The sequence below is a fragment of the Eleginops maclovinus genome, chromosome 7, assembly GCF_036324505.1.
Source record: "Eleginops maclovinus isolate JMC-PN-2008 ecotype Puerto Natales chromosome 7, JC_Emac_rtc_rv5, whole genome shotgun sequence".
NCBI lineage: Eukaryota > Metazoa > Chordata > Actinopteri > Perciformes > Eleginopidae > Eleginops > Eleginops maclovinus.
This window is the reverse complement of record NC_086355.1, coordinates 16,826,588-16,847,736: the sequence shown is the minus strand read 5'-3', so window position 1 is coordinate 16,847,736 and position 21,149 is coordinate 16,826,588. Positions and strand designations below refer to the sequence as shown.

The following is a 21,149-nucleotide window of genomic DNA, read 5'->3' as shown; positions in this document are numbered from 1 at the left end:
AACTGTTGTCAGGCTTTTGACCCCAATAATATATTAAATATTGTTTTAAATAGCTTAAAACCACACACAAACATATGTATTTTTTTTACAGAAAAGGGTCATTTAACATGAAAAATACTTGAAAGGGGGAAAAAACAGACCTGTCTCGACTGATTTGGAAATAACTGTAGGGTAAATAAGGGAATTAAAGGGACTTACAAAGCTATGAAGTAAGGAATACTGCTCATATGTGTTTGAGGAGGGCCTTAACAAAGCCTTCATGTTTGAACATGCTGATATTCCATTTGAGCACTGATTGCTGATGCACCACAGAGCCTTTCTTTGTGCTGCTCTCAGATTGAGCAGTGATTCCTGAAGTGCTGCTCTATTTCTACTCAAGTGTGAGGTGAAAGCACTTCATGATGAGGCAGGTGGGTTTCATGTATTGTACCAGAAAGATGTAAACTAGCAAGAGCTTGTAAATAAAACAATGTGTTGTATCTAACATTTATGTGTTTAGACAGCCACAACTACTTGATTTGGGGCATGGAAAGCAATTAAACCAAATCAATTGGTTGAAGCTACACCAATCGATATGTTTACATAAACAATGGAGCTTCAAATTAATGCTAACATGTCTGCTGGATGTTTAAATACAGATTTGTTTGCTATCACATTCACCATACCAACTTTAAAAAGGTAAAATAGTCAATTCACAGTTACAGGTTTTTCTGCTGTGGCCAAGAAAGTGCTTTAAGGAAAGATTGGCAATATAATTAAGGAAAGGGACATGTACTGTTATAGGAGACAGGACTCAAGCCCGGGGCTGTCAAGAGTCAAAGACTTTTCATCATGACCTCAACACCCTCATTTCTCACTTTGTCCCCCTATCCTGCAAGTTGGTACTTTTGAAGTGGATATCCTCACTACTGCACATTTCTCAAGAATTATATTTCAAAGTGTTGGTATGGACAGCAGTAAACAGTATATTAAATGATAAATAAGCCTATTTGTTCAACACTGTTTACACATTATTAGCATCTAAATCTTTCTGAAAACCTCGCAAAATGTCTAAGGATGGATTCACAAAAGGAAGCATCAGGATCCAATGTATTAACACTTCAGTATTGATCTTCCCAAGCTAACAAACAATCTGCCTCACTGTCAATGAAAATGGCAGGTCATGAATACACTGCTGTTTTCCAAAGCGCCTTTGTCTGCAGGGTTTTCACGTTCCACGGTCAGTTCATGGTGCACACTTAAATCAGAGCAATTTGTTTTTCCCTTTAATCAACAGCAAACTGCCCTGCAGGTGAGTTGAGGACAAATTCAATGTGGACGTCGACCAAAGAGAGTCTCTCTGGCAGAAGAAGCGATTACGCGAGTCAGGTAGCCTGCAGTGTGTAACCTGCAGAGGCTAAATACTTCATCTATCCTCCATCTGTCATCTGTGTTCCCTTTGTTCCTCACTTATTAACCCGATGCTTCCTTGTTTTATGCTTATCCATGTGAGGTCAAATAAAAAATGACTGGACACATTTACAATTACCAGCATCCCTATCACTGCTCATTTAAATGATGCTAATATAACTTACAGTAAATAACATATGGCATGAAAGAGACCTTTACGTGAAGACGTTTTTCTTTCTGGTGCCAGAGACAACAAAAGCTCAGTGTTTGGCGACAATAAACCAACTTTTTCCTATTTTGCACCTTGGTTCATTGTGAAATTGAAAAATCAATATACTCTATGAAGCAACTGTATGCATTAATAACAACATGATCACCCCAGCCAAAAACAACAGTCTCTGGCTTGACTTTATCAGGGATCCACACAAAGCCATCAGCTGTTGTGCAGCCGCGGTAGTTGTTATCACGGAGTCCATTAGAGATGTGCAGGCAACCCGGACTGCATTCCTCTGGGAGGCTTATAGGAAAGGACAGGAAACTAATGAATGGTTTGGAAGTTCTGATAGTTAGAGGTTCACCTTTTATTCATCTCCCTTAGATAACACAGAGGAACCTGTGGCTGTGGTTTGCAAATAAGCCAAAGTCAAATAAGAGAAATGTTTGAATGGCATGCCTTTTTCAGTCACTGAATTTCACCAAATTTGCAATGAGATATTGAGTTTTAAATATTTCAATTGAAGTTGGTGATATCTTTATTAACTTACTAACAATTGACCTCGACATTTATAAAGCTTACACAACGCTACATGCAGTAAGACATCAGCAGAATTTTCAATCCAACATCAGTGAGAACAAATGACTCGTTCAGTGAGCTGCTTTTCAGCAAAATAGAGATCAATCCACTGTAACGCAACAAAGACTGATGAAAAAGATACACTTGAAATGTAAAAATATACTTGAGGTCACAGCAGTCGTGGAGCTTTTCTTAATTGCAGCAGTTGCACAGCCTGTATATATGGCAGACCTTTTAAAATAGAACCTTATATGTTTGGAAATGTAACCGTGGCAATCAAAATCTGTCCATCAACTGTCACACTGGGATGCAATGTGTATTGAGTACTTGTTGAGTCAGAAAGCCTAGCACTGTTTTCCTCATTCTTGAATACACACACAGTGAGAAAGGCACTTATGTAATGTTGGGCACACATCAGGGAGATGCGTGGGTGTGATGCATGGATTTTAAACGACATTAAGCCTGCTGCAGCCCGACCTGAGAAGCAGCTGTGTGGCTCATAACTCAAGGCAGAAATTGAGGCCAGACATTCACAGCTCTGAGCATGAATTGAAAATTCCCTACTATGCACTGTGCTACCAGATTATTCCGTGATGAAATGCAATACAATAGCCCTGCAGTAAACCCAATGTATATGAAGTGTTATATGTTCAGTTGTTGTTGACATTGTGTAAGTTTCGATTTTACAGACATTCTGGAGGCTGTAGTTTGTGCTGCTGTTGAATTGTATTGTTTTGTCATATTGTTTAGTCTCACACAGCAATATGACATTTCGTTACATAAATACGTGTCTTTTTACTGTGACCTTACACATCCTGCAGAGTGTTATCTGTCAGATACGAACACTCTTACGGCTGATCTTTGTGTAAATGAAGTGAAGTCACAAAATCCACTTCTTGAGGTATCCAATCTCAGCGGAATGAACATAAATCTGGCAAAAACTATGATACTGACAGCAGCGACATGAGCTTTTTGTCATGTTTCATTGTGAAGGAACAGGAAGGATAAGTCAATGTGCTGAGACTCTTGCTGAGGCTTTCTAGCACAGCTCTACTTTAACGCTCTTCTCTGCACATGGTGAGTACCACACAATAGAAGAATGCTATAGGGGCCTTTTTCCCTCACTATGGGATGTCCAATATCCATCTACTGATGCCCAGTTGTAGGGGGGGTTGTCACTGGCTGTCTCAGCTGCTTGTGTTGTTTATGACTGGATTCACGCATTCAAATGTGTACTCATTTGTATTGCTCTTTTTTTTAATACAGAATTTGTTTAATAGTGGTGCCATTATGCTGTAGATCTTGGTATTAAAGTCAAAACATGGTTTGGAGTAAGGCCATCTCTTATTCTTGGGGTGGAATTTCCAGAAAATGGTTTTCTATACCATCCCCTGTGTAGAGAGGAGTGCAAGTCAAAGGTGGAGCTGAGAGGGGTGGCATTAAATGCTGAAAAAGGAAAGTGTAGCTTAATGATGTAAAACTGCAGGTATTTTCCCAACAAGGGACGTGATATGAGAAAAATACATGTTAGGGAAAAATATTCGAACTATCTCTCCCGAGTTGATTCTATTTCTTAAATATTGATAAATGGCCTCCATACTTATTTGCCATGTACCACCTCCAGTTACACATATCTGCAGTCTCATGATACTCAGATGAATCCGAGCTCTGGGGAATTGCCTTGTGTAAAACCATCACTACTAGAGTGCTCAAAAATCAAACATATAAATATGTATTTCTGTAGCCTTGATTATGGAAGTGCAATTGACTTTTTGAAACCGGCTAAAAATACCTCTGGAGGGATTTGCAGAGCATTTACATGCACACATATCATGTAACACAGGAAAAGGAAAACCCAAATAATCATGATTGGACCCCTTTAATAAAAATGTGTTTTACTGTTTGAGGGTATAGCAAGTAACCCCAGACTGAAAACAGATTGTATGATTTCCTCAGAGTCAGCTTTCTGCTAGCTCTTTGGATCACAAAGACAAATGCCATTAACCTATTTACAGCCTGGCAAGTTAGGACTCATTAAGAGAATCAGAAACAGAGAGTGTGGGGATAGCATTTCTGCTGACATTTTAAGTACCAACGGACATTAATCAAGAGCATTTCTACAGAAGTTACCGAAGTAAAGATTAAAGAAAGTCCAATTTTCTCCCCCAGTTGGAAAGAGAGCTTTAGAGCCAATTATGTTTTTTTGAGAGCTCTTCTATTGGGAGCTTCCACAGATCCCACCTGTCCTCAGCAGGAAGATAATAATTCACACGGATTAAAAGACAGTTTGGAAATGAAAAGTCTTAAATATCCCTTTCTGGGTTTGAGATAGCAGCTGCTGTTTCCCAGTGGCTTACTCTGAAAAGAAAATGTCATTGTATTTTCAGTTCTTCCGCAATACACTGAGCACATTGCCCAAAAGCAATACTTGAAAAAAACAAAACAAAACAACAGCACAGCTATGATTATTAATCTGTTTCAGCATTCATGGAAAAGATGGTTTGTGGATCAAAGTAGCAACATGTACAATTAAAAAATCTAAGAGTAAACCATGACTGCCATTGTCCCAGTTGCAATCCCCAGATAAAGAGGGTTCATATTACAATGTTTCTTCAAAGCAGCAGGCATGTGCAAATACGGTACCTATATGAGCTATAATTCAAGAGATACATTCATTAGTTAAGCCTCTTGTTGCACCAAGTAAAATATATGTGGTCATTAAACTCCAAAAAAGTCTTCCTGTATGTTCCAAGCTAAGGTTTGATATGCACATAAAAGCAGCGGCCCTCATATTACCTCCCCGCCGAACGTAATCAAAGATCAAACACCACTCTACAAATCCTAATTAAAAGTTCACATGGTTTCTCTCCCCATGATTAACTGCTGGGCGGTTGGGGTAGTAAAATGATGCATGGCGTATCCTACACATATTAATTATGTGCAAGGATTTGCTGCAAACTGACATTCTGCAAACTTGTGTTTAAGCATCTTTTCTTGTATCACACTTTTGCAGAACACCCCCCAAACATCATTTTAGATGGCAGAGAAAAGAACGTGTGCTTGTTTCATATCTGTAATTAATGAAAATGCCTCAGGAGAAGATTGGGGTGAGGCCCTTTTTTTGTTGATATTTTTGATTAATGCAAGATGTTAGCATTAAGGGAATCAAACATGCTAAGAGAATTTGATGTACGCTATATTTACACTTTTTTTTGTTCACATTAATCAAGTAATTAGAGAGAAATAAAAGATAATTGCTGCCTTTCACATAATGAGTACAAGTCAATGCAGCATCCTCTATTAGCTTGTTTTGAAACATTGTCTATTCACTGATACTTTTTGATGTGCCAAATTAGACTGTGCAGGCTACACAGTATGTTCAGTCTATTTTTGTTCCCATAACAAATTCAGCTTGTTATGGTAGCTTGTTATAGCTTGGCTCAGTTCCTGTTGATCCTATGGTCAGCTAATGGCTAAAGATGATCTGCTTGTCAGCTATTCTGATGGTTAAATCATGAATACTGACTGGAGCTGTCAAATGTGAATTTAATTATGGAAATGCTTTGATCCACATAAAGCAATGTAAGTGTATTTCTATTTTTTGTAAATCAGGTCTCGTGGTATATAAACATTTGTCAAAACAGGGTTAGTTTATTCAGTGGGACCAACTGCTGTATTGAATTGGATGAGTGGAAAGGGTTGTGTTATGTGTCAGGGCTGCTTTTCACTATCATTATCTGCGAGGTTATTTACATCGACAAAAGCAAAAGCCTTTGGGCAAATTTTATTGGATACATACTGTATCCCTGACAAATAAATCCCTTGTGCACAGAAACAGCAGTGACTCATTATAAATGTAATGATAACGCTATCTGTGGCAACTTTTTAATCACCTCTTTATACGAGGATAGCTTGGTGAGTAGCTTTTCAATACTTTTTGTAAAATACTGCCTGATGAATAAAATAGTCACATAAGTTTTAAATTCTGAATAAGGGCTTTATCAAGACTGCCTTCTCGTCACGGCAGTAAACAAGCTCAGCGAACGGGGGTGATATAAAGCCACTTTTCAGTTTCTGCATAAACTAGCCTTTCAGGCCTCAGTTCATTTGTGATGAGTAGCTTTTCTGGATATTCTGACTGTCAATGAGTTGCTTTCTACTTTCCTTTGCTGAGGACTCATGCTGCCAAATCAGCCAGTGTGAGAGCATGATCCCTGATCAAGGAAAGCCCCCCGAGCACCCCTACAGCGAAACCCACCGGCACCCTTTTCACATAGCTGTCTGTTTATCATTACACCAGTGTTCTCTCCCCCAGTAATATCTTATTGAAATGCAACTTTGTGAGCTCCTCCTTTAAATTAAAACTACATCCCCACTTGACTCCTGAATAAGTTCAACATTACAGCTTCAGATTTGTGATATTCATTAAAAAGAAATTCCAACAGAGTTTGAAGGCTATGGAGATGTAGTCCTAAGGTAAAGTCACTTTGCCTAAACGTTGAATAATTATAAAACCATGTGGGTAAAACTCCCCCTAAAGGCATTAGGAGACTTTTTTTAAGATCTGCTATGTGGTATCATTTAAACACAAGTGAGATTTCTGTGTGTTTTATGAAATGTCTCTTTTTTTTATATAAATACTATTGATCATAATATTTTACAGTAAAAAACGTACACTCATGTCAAGAGCAAATATGAGGTTTATATTTATGGTTTTGAGTAAAATGCCTTCACATCGAGTGAAAGCTTGATATTAATGTTGATTAATAACTTCAATTATCTGCTGCCTTTTGATATAGCGCCATAGAGGTCAACATTCCAATACATTAGTGTCAAGTGATTATCATTAATTGGCAAATGTTAACAACACAAAATAAATGACATTCACCAAGTCTTTCCATTTATTCATATTTCCGTTTAAGTTACCTTCTTCTAACACAACCCCCCTCTGTAATGAAAGAATGAAAGACATTACAAAGCCGTTGTTTTGTGTAATAATTTGAACATTTAGGCTTTAGTAGTCCCAGTTAGCCAGATGAAACAGCTTTTTCACCAATATGTTTCTCGTAATTGTCCTGTCCCTAATAAATACAGTGTGGGAACTAGAGTTTATTTTGTTTGAAAATGATCAGGATGTGTTAAAACTGCAATAACAGAAATGTGTTGTTTAACTCTTGTGGAATCATTCATTTTGCCAATTTAAGCAATTTCCCTCCCTCACTTCTTTAGTAAAGCTGAAAATTCCAAACAGTGAAGTCAGCACTTTGATTAATAAGTCACCAATGAAAAACATTCAACAGCCTTGCTAAACAAAAAAAGAGAGGATGAAAGGCTGGCATTAGCAGAATTAATTAAATTGGTTTGTTGTTCTCATTGAGGCCAATAGGTCAATCCAGCTCTCCCTCTGCTTTCAACAACAAAGAATGATTCAGCTGCTCATCCCAGGTTGGGAGAAACTAAATTGAACAGTAACTATGAATCAAACAAAAAAAAAAAATCAAATGTTGCAGAGATATGACAATCAATGGCCCAACTCATAAACAAATAGATGCTGCATCAAATCCCCAAACCTCATAAATGACTGTATCAGTACAGTGTAAACGTTGTGTTTAAAGGGGCCCTATTATCATTTTTGTGTTGAGGGTTGTATAGATGTTTGTGTATGTAAATGGTCTGATCAGAGTTTAAGCCAGAGGGAGTTTCTCTCCCACACACTCCCCCCTATAGCTGCAATAATCTATGCCACATGACGTGATCAGCTAAGGGGGAGGGACATCTCTTAGCAGTTGAACATTCACAACAGAGCCGGCCAGCTATCCACCCAGGGCAGACTGGGCTCTGGTTTCAGACAGAGGGTGAACATAGGTGATGCAGGAAAGGCAGCATGAGAAAAAGTAAAAGCTTTTTCAAGATTAAAGCATGTAAACATGTCACAGTACAGGCACAAAATAAAAATATAACTCTGAAACTGAGCATAATAGGGCCTCTAGCATTCGTTACTTATCATCAGTTGTTTGATGTCAGTGCATTCCATGATTCCATTTGTCATGAGCTATGCTAACTTTTTGAATGTGTTGTTCCTATATTTTAATAATCACTAGCTTTTATGTATTGACGTAACAAATACAAATCCAGAGTAAAACATCAAATTGAGTAGAATTTTGAAGCATTCAGTGAAAGTTGTGCCCCTCAAAACACTGCCTGTTGAAGAAAGTGTCAATGAAGTACTGTCATGACTCTTTATTTTTGTATGATTGAGTGAGCAGGAGAGAAGAGAACTAGTCTTTCTTGGGGGATAAAAAGTACAGATTACCCTTAGCATTGGGAACAAACAATTACATGCAATTTAATTACACATACTGATACATTTCTTCAATTCATGAGGCCAGCAGGGATGCAGTCAGGTTATTTAAGCTGTGCTATTTGTCTACTTATGTGTGTCTCATTACACCTCTTCTCAGTACTGAGTGGCTTACTATCAGTTTACTTTGTGGGTTTGATGAGCCTGCATGGCTTTTAGTTTGATTAATATAGATTATGAAAAATGTCTTAATGCATTAAGACTGGAAGCAATCCCTTTGTCACATCGTCTTTCCTCTCTCTTATCCACTCTTTCCTTGCACCCTACAGTACATCCTCTTTTATGACTTGTCTGTGTCAACACAGCAGTTGATCAAAGGCTAGAATAAAACAAGTGTTCTTGATAGGCATTGCTCTGCAATCACACAATGACTCATATGGGAGTTTCTTTTCCAGGTAAGAATAAAATCCATTTCATCTCGCTGTCTCTCCAATGTGTCCCCCACTGGGTCAAACACACTAAACAGAGTAGGCTACTTTAACAGGTTCCTGCAGATGTGGTTGTTCACACACAGATAACATTATTATCATTTTCCTTCAGTAAAGAGTCTCCATCTTTCATTTCCCTGAGGAGATATTTTAGAAGAAGTGAAACATCCACCGCAGGAAACAAATATCATGTCATTAACTATCAAACAGAGGAGGACATGTTGATAGAAACACAGTGGAACTTGCAAGAAGAAATGAGAAATCTTATCAGTTGGTAACCTATTTACTTCCAGCTCAGTCTGCAGTAGGGGGGTATAAGCAGTTGTGCTGACAAAGACAGAGCACTCCAGCATGGAGAGCAGCTTGTCAAGGAAACAGCTCCATGAAGAAGATGAATACAAAAGAGGTTTTTTTGGGGGCTTTATTTTAGCTTTTAGTTCCCTCTGTATATTCTGCGGCTTCTCTCTGGACTCACAGTGAGTTGGTTTGCTGAGACCTTCGGGCTTACAGGGTTTTTTTGTTAAACAAAGAGGAGTTCATCTCATTAAAACTATTATAATTACAATAAGCAGGTCGTGTTTTGTTAAAGCAGCAAATAGCCTTTTTTATGAACTGGAATCACAATGAAGCCTCCTCACAAGAGACTATTTCTAGAGCATATTAAGAACCCTGACAAAAAGAAGGAACAAAATGATGTAGTAATAATGCCATGCGCCACTACGAGGATTAATTTATTTTGTAGTGTGCAGCAGAGGATGTCAGATGCTTTGTCCTTTCCTACCACGCATCCTCAACTTAATTTTATGGCCTCTTTATGTGCTTGACCTTCACACGGACGCGCCTAACCCACATAGTACAAGGTCACTGACATCAGCCTCGAAACTCAATACTCGTAACTTCTAGTGAGACATCAAAGAGCAGGATATGCTACTGCCTGGCTCTCCTTGCTGCTGATTTGCTGGAAATCTTTGCACTTTGGCCAGTTTGCAGCAGCGGAGCAGGAAAAGCTCCTGTCAGCAGGTTTAATCAGATTTGCATTTAAGGAGCTGAAGCTGTCGACTAATCACATTTTGGTATTGTGACTTTTTTTGCCACGGAGGTACGACTGTGTTCCTACAATTCATTCTGAATAACTAGTTTGCCTGAGATTTTATTTCAACTTATCTGCAAGAATGACTGTCCTTGTGCAGTCAGCTATTAACACAGAATATTTAAAGAGTGTGTATTGGTTTCTTTATGTACAAAAAAGAAAATTCACAATCATTTTCTAAGTTCATTTAAAGTACAGTATAAAGGACATTATTCTACACACATGGGGCTTTATTAAACATAAATTACAAGCTCAAGCATTGGCTTTTATGTATTTCAATCTTAGTATTAATTGAACCTGCAGGAGTCATTTAGTAATGAGATGACCTTTTGTCTTTGATTCCAATCACTTGCACAATGGCCTCTCCAGGCTGGATTTTCCCAGTAGCTACAGGAACTCATTCTAATTACTTCTGTCCTCAGTTACAAGCTAGTCAAGGCCGTGTGTCTTTCCCATTTTCATCCTTCAAGCCCCTAATAGAAAAATTAGACTGTGGTAGATTTGACCAGAATTGGAACGTTTTGTATGAGCGTGATGTGAAAAGCCCGAACTGCTTGAAGGGGGCTTCTGAAAGAATAGCCCTTCTGCGAGAATATTCACGTGGGATTAGGGATCTGACTGCTAGGAATCTCTTTCCTTGTAGCTCTCATGAGACAAGCTGACAGCCTTTATGACGGCCTCAATCAGCTCCCTGCCAGTCAGAAGGAGGGACACAAGTCCAGAATGAGTGAATTGAATAATCAATGCAAAGGGCTTTTTAGGAGGCACGTCAGATTGTGTGAAGGTCGCTTTGATGGAGGCATGCTCAGTTTACTCTAATATGGTGATTTTAATGCTGATCAAATTCAAATTAAAGAAAGCAGAGCATCCATTCTTTGTTCAATTCACTGTTTGGGTTTTCTGTCAAAGACAAGCCCGAGGCACTTTTTAACAAATATAGAGTGGATGTGTTTGGGATATAGAATATTGTTTGTAATTGGAGCAACGCATTACCATCTCAGATCAATACTGAACTTTGAAATGTTATTCACCTTCATCCTAATCAGGCTCACTCTGTGTACTACATGTAGACTACCCAGGGGAGATGTGTGGAGAGGTCGCTAACAAACCATATATTTTCTTATTTCAAATTTTAATGAAACAGCATTTGTGCTCATTTGAAGGAATTTACTGAATTGAAATGCCAAGCTGCAAAATTGATACTTTTTTAATGTAACAGGAGAATCAAGAGTATCACTTCAAGTGTTTGTTTGAGAGGAAGTAAATGCTTGCCAGGATGTAGTTGTTGTCTACAAACTCCTGTGTTTGTACTGAATGTGTTTTGGACTGTCATAATTAATAGAAAACTAGCTAGGCAACTTATATTTTCTTTCTAGTGACAGAAAGGAACCATATCCTCTTTATTACAGTCTTTGCAAAAAGATAGCTCAAACACAGCATCTAAAGGAGGTTATAAAAATATTATTCATTTTTGGGTTTCCCCTTCCTGTAGTATGTTTTTGTGAATGAAAATGGTATACAAAGGCTAAAACCCCAAAGTTCCATCCACAGGGAGTTTCTTTTCCACAAATTCCCAGCACTTGCCTGAAACACTTCAATTGGACTACTTTGTTTACGTCTGCAACATATTGACATCACTATGAAGCACTTGCACTTTCCAATCACAACAGAGCCGTCAGCTAACCAATCAGAGCCGACTGGGCTCGGTTTCAGACATAGGTTGAAAAGAGTTGCTGCAGCACGGGCAGTATGTGAAAAATAAACACCTTTTTAAACATTAAAACATGTCAGACACTTGAGGCAATTTCTCTCCTGCTAATTAATTGAGATTGTAGTTTTGCACGTTTGTCATATAATTTTGAATTGGCCCTCTGCAAATTCTAAAAGTATAATGGAATATGGCCTCTGCCTGAACTTGTGCTACCCTTCATATTTCAATTTATTATAAGCAATCTAAGGCTTCTGTTTAAAGGAATGAGCTGCCAACAAAATAACTGAAACCCTATAAAGAGCTGTGATGTGGGCTGTTCTTATTCTTAAAGCATCTTCAAGCATCAAGAATCATTTACCTACATTTGATTGATTTTGCTCATTTATAACCTAACATATGAGGCAATATACCTGGGCTCTAGTGAGGGGCTCAACCCTTTGTATGTTTTTCTGTCTGTGGCATCAGTGAAAAAGGTTTGCACACCCCTGTTCTACACCAAAATGTTCATTTATCATTACTGCAATGTTGCTCATTCTTTATTTTTTTTATTGTGTCTGAATTTGCTGACACAATTTACTTTATCTTACAACAATAATGAGAGAGAGGCTGGTTTAATGAAAGGGAATTGTGTAGTAGGGTTAGGGAGGCTTATCTGCCATTTCCATAAAAGCCCTAAGATAATAGGCCTTACTAGTAAACCCCATAACCATCTAGAATTTCAAACTGTAGCTGGGTTTTTCTTTTCATCAGTTTGTCAGCTGTTCGCACACAATGCTGTGACATCACTGAACTGCAGAGGTTTTGGAGCGGAGGGGGCAGTGCAGCACAGCAGTTTCCTGACCCATGTGAATCATTCACTATTTACTTTTAAAGCTCTATGCAGCGGAAGAAATCCCACTCTAATACACAATTGTTGTCAAACTGCTGACAACTGCAGAGCCCACAGGACAAATCATCTGGCAGCTTTTTTGTTATGATAGCATTAAAATAAAAGTGAGTTCTGAGGATGCATCTCCAAAGAAGTTAACAAACAAGCCAACTCTTTTGCCTACACATTTGTGTGTTTCCATTGGTGTCATAAATCGTTACATAACAAGTCAGACTTAATGTCTCAAAGTTAACCCTGTTATGCATTATCAACATGAGCAAAGAGTTACTATCCAAGCTGGATCTGAGTTACAAGCCTAGGTGTGATTTCCGCACACCACAACACTTTTGTAATTGAAGATTTGGCCAAAAGGCGAGAAAACCCACTAAAGATACATATAGTGTCGTATGTAGACGGAATAGGGAGAGGGGGATTTAAATACTAGCCATAATACTTTTAGAGTGGTTTAAATATTCAGCCTTTATTCTGTATTCTGTAGATGAAGGGCTCTAATGACTTTTTCTATTAGCCCAGCTTATGTTTGGGGCTGCAGATGGTGTAAGATGTTTAACTGTTTCTTCTGTCCAAACGTTATGTTGTAACACTGGCAAACTTGTTGTAAAATGAATGCATTCCCTTGCTTAGATTGTATTTCTATTAAACTACTAGTTGCTCAACTCAATCTCATTGACCTTTGTCAAAAACAAGGCTCTATGCAGGATAGTAGTGTTGCAAAATAATAATAATAAGGAGCATCCTGTATAGCTGTAAAAATAGCTTAATGCAATATTAGACTAAAATGTAAATGAAAGGAGTTGGTGTTCTCAGTCCAAACAATGCAATCAGATCGTAAGTAAGAACTGTGTGCTTGTATTTGGTTTCCATATTCAATATTAATTCAGTTCCACCTGAGTAATCAGATTATGTCAGTGCATGTAAAACAGAAACTCCAATTTCCTACAATAACCTGTTTTCTCAGCATGTCATTTACAGCTGATAAGCTCTGTTAGAGGTCCCTATACAAATAGCAGTGGATACATGATGCATTGGTATATATTTGTATAGTATCTGGTGCATATTTCAAAGTCTCAAATGTCAAAAGAACCCATCTCCTGGCCATGTTCGTACATGGCATTTACTGAGTGTAACAATGCTTCCAAGAGCATATAACCTGTTGGATCTGTGGCTTGTTTCTCCAGCAACACTATCAAAACAAGCTTGACTCCTTTTATAAAACAATTTTATCATCCACAAGGTACGATATGGACTGTGAAAGTAACAGCTGACAGGGCGCTTTGCTGCAAAAAGAAGATAGTATATGTGTAACTAGATATGGAACGCTTGTAAAGGCTAAAGAAATGCATTTGTGTCATGTGTTTTACTTCAATGTCACTGTTAAAGTGAAAAAGCCATCGGTAAATTATTCAGTGCAATTTGGTTAAATGTGAAATCCTGGTGGAGCAGTTTCTAGCACACTGCCTCTTTGAGCTTATTTTTCAGAAACAACAGAAGCTCACTGCGGCAGTGATGTTTGATTTCAGCTTTGATGGTGCAACAGTGTGGCGAAATATACTCAGAGACTGAAATGAAATGTAAATGTTGCCTGACTGTATCACCCCACATATGGGTTTACTTTTTTTCTTGCAGTCACAAGGCCCCTGGAAAGACAGGAGCTCCAGCCCTGTAAACTCTTTGAATAATCCATCAGGGGCTGAGAGAGATCCCTCTCATTAAGAAAAACCTTTATTGATTTCTCAATCTTTTGAAAATCATTGCCCCTCAGCTCAAAGTTCCCACAGAATTTGATGAACATTAGATGGCTTAATTATTCAACCCTCCAGGGAACACTGGCAAGATTTATGAAAACGACACAGATACAATTTTTATGATCAAATGCAGAAAAAATATGAATGAAATGGGTAGGTGAATGTTGAAATACTTAACAAATACAGATGCTTTCTTCTAATCAAAGTATTCACTGTAGTCTTAAAACTGTACAATATCAAACGTTTCTTCTCAGGGATACAGATACCTCACTTTCTTGAGCTACTTGGATTCCCTAAGGTGTTTTTGTTCTTTTTTTAAGAACGAGTAGCTTTGATGCACAATACAGCCCCATATGGGATGTATCCAAGAATAAAGCAACTCTTTTCCTGTTTGTTGAACTAAGTTGTACAAAACACAAATGCCGTCTGATAGGTGAGCCTCAGCGTTTTAAACGCTTTCTGCTGAAAACTTAATTTCCAAGATGCCAAATGAAAACCCGAGAGGGGATTTCACTTCTTCAGAAGACTAAAGCTGAAACTGGATGAGCACCACGCCGTTGTGTTTAAATGCAGATGCATATGAAAGTCAAAAATAAATCCAATTTTAACGCACTGTTGTGGAGGATATCAGCATTCTGAGGCTAACAGGACTGTATATGATCCCTTACAAAACAATATTTAAAAAGGAAAAACATAGTATGCACATTTTCATTCGCCTGCCATTATATTCTTAAATCAATTCTCCCAATACTTAAACTAGCGTTATGCAATGGACAGCAGAGCAACAGCTAGAACACAAACACATAGAGCAATGATCCCTCTGTGCTATTCTAGAAAACAGCGCTGATGTGTTGTGGATTTAATAAGAAGTGAGAACATCAAATCTTTCACTTACATGATGCCTCATATTGTTCTCACACACAGAAATATGTAAACTGGAATGCTATCTTATGTAGTTCAGCAAAAAAGCCTTACATGATTCGATGGCAGTTTTACCTCCAATACCATCTCCGGGTCTATTCTGGTGGACTGCTTTCAGTGAAGCGTGAGTTATTGATGACTGTATACCTTGCTGTTAAAATGCCAAGAATGATTGTTTAAAAGCAGTCTTCTTTGAAAAGTCCCTTTAAAGAGTTAAATAATAGTCCCATTAGCAGCGGTGTTTCAGCGCTGCTACATTCTGCTCTCCAAGACGCTGGTGAAGGTCAGGCTTAAAAGGCTCCAGTTTTCTGTTTCAGCCAGAGACTCCCGGCTTAGCCACAGCTCTGGGAGCTGCCTCACACAAAAGATTTACCCCACAATGCTGCTGGCCTAGATAGACAAACCAAACACACAATAGGGTGGCTGTGCATAATTTAGCGCCCATCTTTCCTATGTTGACAAGACCAAAATTAAAAACCAAGCTTGTCAGCCATTTTAAGAATTCAAAGATTATGTCCATGGTGGTGATGTTAAATAGTTTGCCAACATAAACGTAATATCTGATATAAAGCCCGCAGCTGCCGCAGAAACAGTGAGACACGTGTGTGGCTCTGAGGAATGTTTGCTCATTTAAACTATCACAAATATTTCCTCGCTCTAAAAAAACATGTGTTATTGTGCAAATTCTTCAATAGAAGTGTCTGTTGTTTGAAGATACAGACCCTCAGTTTTCCCTAGAGTCAAACAGTCATAAGGAGATGGATGACTGAATATATTCAAAGATGTTAGGTTGGAGATTCCTTTTGAAAGTGGTTTTATTTCCAGTCAAGTAACAACCCATAAGCCTTCTTAGCCCTGCAAGGATGTCAAATCCTCACTCTTGGTGTTCCGGTAACATCCCTTTTGAACATACGCTGTTTCAAGTGGAATTAATCAATCTCTTTATCACTTGGGCAGTGTCATTACCCAACCACAGAGTGAGAAATGAAAGTGCTAATCGCACAGCAAGTGGGGCGGTTGTGTGAGAAGGCCAAGTTTCCCTCTTAGAGCTGCTTTAGGAAATGTGTTTTCAATTGAATTTGTTAATCATGTGAAGGATGAATCAGAGATTACCTCAAATTACCTTAAAAAGGGAGTCAAGTATGTCAACAGCTTTCAATTCAGTTATCAAAACGTGATCCTATCACATATACGCTAGAGTTTGTGAATAATATACTGCATGGATGCTCACAAAAGCATTTGAAACACATTCAAATCAATATTTGTACTCAACGTTTACAGAACAACACATGTACTTTTGCAGCATTCTGTTTTATATCGTATGACATTACGATACAAGGTCTCATTAACCGTGTCACGTAACTGCAGCACACACATCATTATGTCAACAATCCAAGTCTTGTTTGTCACCACGGGGCTGGAAATGGATAGTCGGTCAGAAAGAAGGTATTATTATGCAAACTGTCCAGGCGTATGGCCTTCTGGCTCGATGATGTCCAATAGCATCCTGAAGTGTATTCTCCCCAACAATGTGAATCAGAAATAGGAAGATTACTTTGCCTGCAAAACTGGCTACACAAAAAATGTATGCATTTTTAATTCCTATAACGAGAACTAATAACTGGGTCTAAGAGTGTGTAGCTTATCCAATTTGCAGCATTTCCAGTCAAACTCAGAAACCTTACAAGGTTCAGAGAGGACGTCTTATATAAGGTAAAAGCATTTTATATTGCAGCAACCATGGCAAATGACAAGCAGCTAAGTGTAGTTGTTTAACTCAATGTGTGGAATTATAAATGAGCTCATTCGCTGATTTTTCCCCAGTAGTGAAAGACCTGCCTGATTGTATTCGACTTGTCAAAAAGGGGCCGTTGATTAACACAAAGAAGAAGAAGAATTTGACATTTTACCTGCTTTCCATGAAAAATGACGGTCCTTAGGAAAAACGATGTCTGACTGGACCGAAATGGAAACAAGGGAGAAGAGGAGAAGGAAGCCAAGGTAGTTCCCAGCTTGCCGTGTCCAGGAAATGACCCCCAAGTCATCTTTTAGAGTCATAGTCCAGCCCATTGCTTCCTCTCTTACTCCTGTGGGAAGAACATGCAATTCATCAGTAAGTCACCCCTAAAAACGGAGAGACACATGGGCAGCAGAAACCAGAGGAAGAGACTGTGTGTAAGCTCTGTAAAAATGAGGAAAGTGGAGAGTGTCAGACACTCTGAGGCTGCAGTGAAGAAAATGTCCCACTAAAACCTGCAGCCCAGAAACATGACTTTCACTTTCACCTTCCAAAGTGAAAAATACTCTCTCGCACATGAATCAAAGTAGTCTTCTTCTTTCTTTCTTTTTTAATCCATCATATGAGTGTGATACCATGTCTGCTTCTCATCCCACATTGACCACAAATAATTAGTCAAGAGAGGCTTGAGAATATCAGCCTCCCAAGGTAGAAGTGGTCACATGTATTGAAGGAAGGGGAGACTTTAAGCTTGGAGTAATACGGGGTATTAGTACATTTTTATTGCAGCTCATTTATTCCTATCTTCTGCTACTGTGATTCATGTCCTAGGAGTGTTACGGATTAGTCCTGGAATCACTAGGCCTCTAATTGTGTTGCAACAACAGCCAAGTTAATGAATATGGAATTAAATCTGGAACACCTGACGCTTTGAGGTCTTGATGTAAGGATGTTCATGACTTCTGTGATTCATTTTCCCAAAACAAATGCCGCTGCTTTCACTGTAGCAGTATTGTGAGATTTTTTATTATTGGCGCATCATTCCGCATTGCACTTCCTGCAGTTTTCAGTTTTTGTTTGTTTTTTTATCATTATGTATTCATGAATGTTAAACACCTTATGATTCACACCACACTTAAAATCATAGTTTATGTAAATTACAGTTCTCACAGGTTGGTATCAGTTATACATCGGTTATGGACTTGTTAAGTTATTTTAATACAACTGTCATAAGATGATCGTTTATGTATATCTAATAAGGCATATTGATAAAGTGCATCACAACACTATAAACAGTGTTGATTTTTTTCAATTTTTTGTTTAATCCTGGGCTGGACAACTTTTGAATAAGAAGAGAAAACAGTACATTAATGAGTATAGGGTGAGGTAGCAACAATGTATTATTAAAGTTCCCCTTTTACGCAAAATCCACTTTTTATGTGTACCCTCTATTAAGAGATTTGGAAAGTTTCAGGAAAAACTTGTCCTGATCCATCTATAAAAAAAACTCTTTGTGATGTCACAATGTTTTGGGGGTTTTGCAACCATAAGCAGATAACCAACCAAGGTAACACCTGCTCACCTTATCACCTGAATCTCCCCCTAGAGCATTATTGTGTTTTTTGTAATCAATCATCTCACAGTGGGGCGTGGCCAGCAGCAGCTCGTTAGCATTTAAAGCTCCAGAAACAGAATCAGCACTTTTGAAACAGGGCTGAGACAGAGGGGTTTGCGGCATGCTTCAAAGCATAATCTGTTTGGTTTTTCGAGCCAAACACTACAGAGACATGTTTTGTATATTTCTGAGACCTATATTGTTGAAAAAGAGTATAAAAGGGGCCCTTAAAAGGGTCCTGATCAAAACTTGTTTAACGGTCAATCAATTTATGCCACATTTTGTGAGAACCTCTGATTGAGAGAGTATGAGCCACAGTGAGTTCTGGATCCAAACGGGGTCACAAGTGCAGTTACACTATTCACACATTGACGCTGCACACATAGGAATATAAACTGAGACAACACATCTCAAACAAACACACACAGCAGCAATCTCACTTTGCCCTGGTGACAGACTGAAAGGCTGGGGGGTTTTATCATGGTGGTTTTAATTTATGTGCCTTCTTAAATGTTCCAAATAAATAGCTTAATATTTGAAATAATTAACAATGTTGAAATTGAAGAGTTAAGATGAATGTCTTGAAAACTGAACTTATTTCATGTTGTATTACAGAAAAAGTGAAACTGCACTAAGGTATTGTTAGTACCGGCAATGCTATCGATTTGATGTAAACACACACAATGAGTGCACGGGCAGAGTGCAGGTACACAGACAGGTAGGCTATCCAATCATTTCATGCGAGCCGGATGAAATAATTGGATAGGCTTATTACAAGCCTGCGACAGAGCATTTGATTTAGTGATTGCTGGAAAATAGAATTTCAACAATGTAACATATAAAGTCTTCTGAAATAAATTGCATATCCTTGCTTTAACTTTGCAGTTCACCACAACACGGTGGGTTTTACATTTTGCCTCAATAACTTAGTATCATAGAGAGTATTTGATGCTAGATTAACTACTGAGAGGCAAGTATTTGAGATTAAAGATTATATACACATGGTGTTTTCTGTGGAAGCGCTGGGTGCCTGATTGTTTTTTTGCTTGATTTCATTAAGGAAAATTAGATTGAGCCTTTTTCTGCTTTAGCGGTGTTTTGGTAGGGGCGAAATGTGTTTAATGAGAAAGAATTGCAGGGTGGAGATGGCGTGGTGCCCAGAAGTGAGATAGCAGATGCTGGGTGTTGACGGACTGTCCAATTCTCCTCCGAGTTTGATGTGTTATTCTATATTTTAAAGTGTTTTGCTCTCTGTGTGTAAGTGGAACTTTTAAGCTCAAATTCAGGATTTGGCACTTCAATATACAGCTTTTGTTTCTAATTGTCCTCAAAATCAATCTGCAGCATGAGTTTCGAACATACAATCACATGTGGGGCCACCATTTCAATTGTTACAACTCAAAGAAGGGTAAATTGTTCTTTCTGATTTAAAGAACTCATCCAATTTGAATAAAGGTTTTGCACTTGTATTGTTTTGTTTTATGAAAGCTGCCTTTGTCCCACATGTTGAAAATGCCGAGAATTCATTCTGTTTGGATGAGTGAACAGAGTGTTCTGGCACCCGGGCAGCCATATGCCAATTAGACACCTCTGCTTTCTGATTACTAGCCAACCTCTCCGGCTGCACTGCTCTGGAAGCCATACCTGACTGCACCCAGATTACATCCTCCCTCCAGCCAGTCTTAATTTGACTATTCATGGGACAAGAAGCAATCTCAACAGGCTTAAAGAACATGTCACAATTGATTGGAAAACATGGTCTGGAACAAAAAGAAGCTATGGAGACAAGCCTGACCGGAGGCATCCCAGCATTGTTTCTTGAAAGACAGAAATTTGAGATTACCCCAGTGTTACATATGGTTTGTCAGAGGACCTGTTGCTTTCCCTCCAAGCCCTGTCAGTTTAAAGAATTACCGGCTATTGTGTTCATACAGCTCAAGCTAAGACTCATCCAACTGCTCTCTCAGAAGAAGGAGAATGCAGGCTATCCTGAAAAATCTTAAAAAAGAAAAATGCTCTAAAGCGGCTACATATCTGGGTCAAAGGAATCATGCCAGGCTCTCAGTGGTCACAGAAAAGCCTGGCAAACAGCAGTGTGGCTCAGATGCTCCTGTGCATCCTATTACATACTCCGTGATCTGATGGAATGCAATCTGCTTCTCTGTCTCTGGTGGTCCCTGTTTTGGGGAATTCGGAGAGCAAGGACCCTGCAGCTACCATACGGGAACAGATGAGCAGGCCTTCTCTTTCACAGGTGGTCACAATAATTAATGTTTGATAAAATCTTTCCAAATGAATGTCAAAAGCTAATTTGCTGTGCCGAGGCTCTGAACACTCACCATCCTCCCGCCTCTCTAAAAACAAGCCAAAAACACCAGTTCTGTCTGGAGTGGAAACAAAGGAATTTGATCCCACTACACATCTTTTCCAGAGATGCCAACCTCTTCCCTGGATTTCAAAATAATTATG

The 21,149-nt window shown here is 38.6% G+C and overlaps 1 protein-coding gene across 1 annotated transcript in view; it reads right to left on the bottom strand.

The window, feature by feature from the left end:
- Positions 1-17,397, bottom strand: part of thsd7ba (thrombospondin, type I, domain containing 7Ba) — a 123,061-nt gene extending 105,664 nt beyond the window's left edge. Inside the window, 1 exon segment of the mRNA XM_063887105.1 lies at positions 17,238-17,397. Within this exon segment, the coding sequence (XP_063743175.1) occupies positions 17,238-17,397 (160 nt within the window).
- Positions 17,398-21,149: the final 3,752 nt, after the last annotated feature.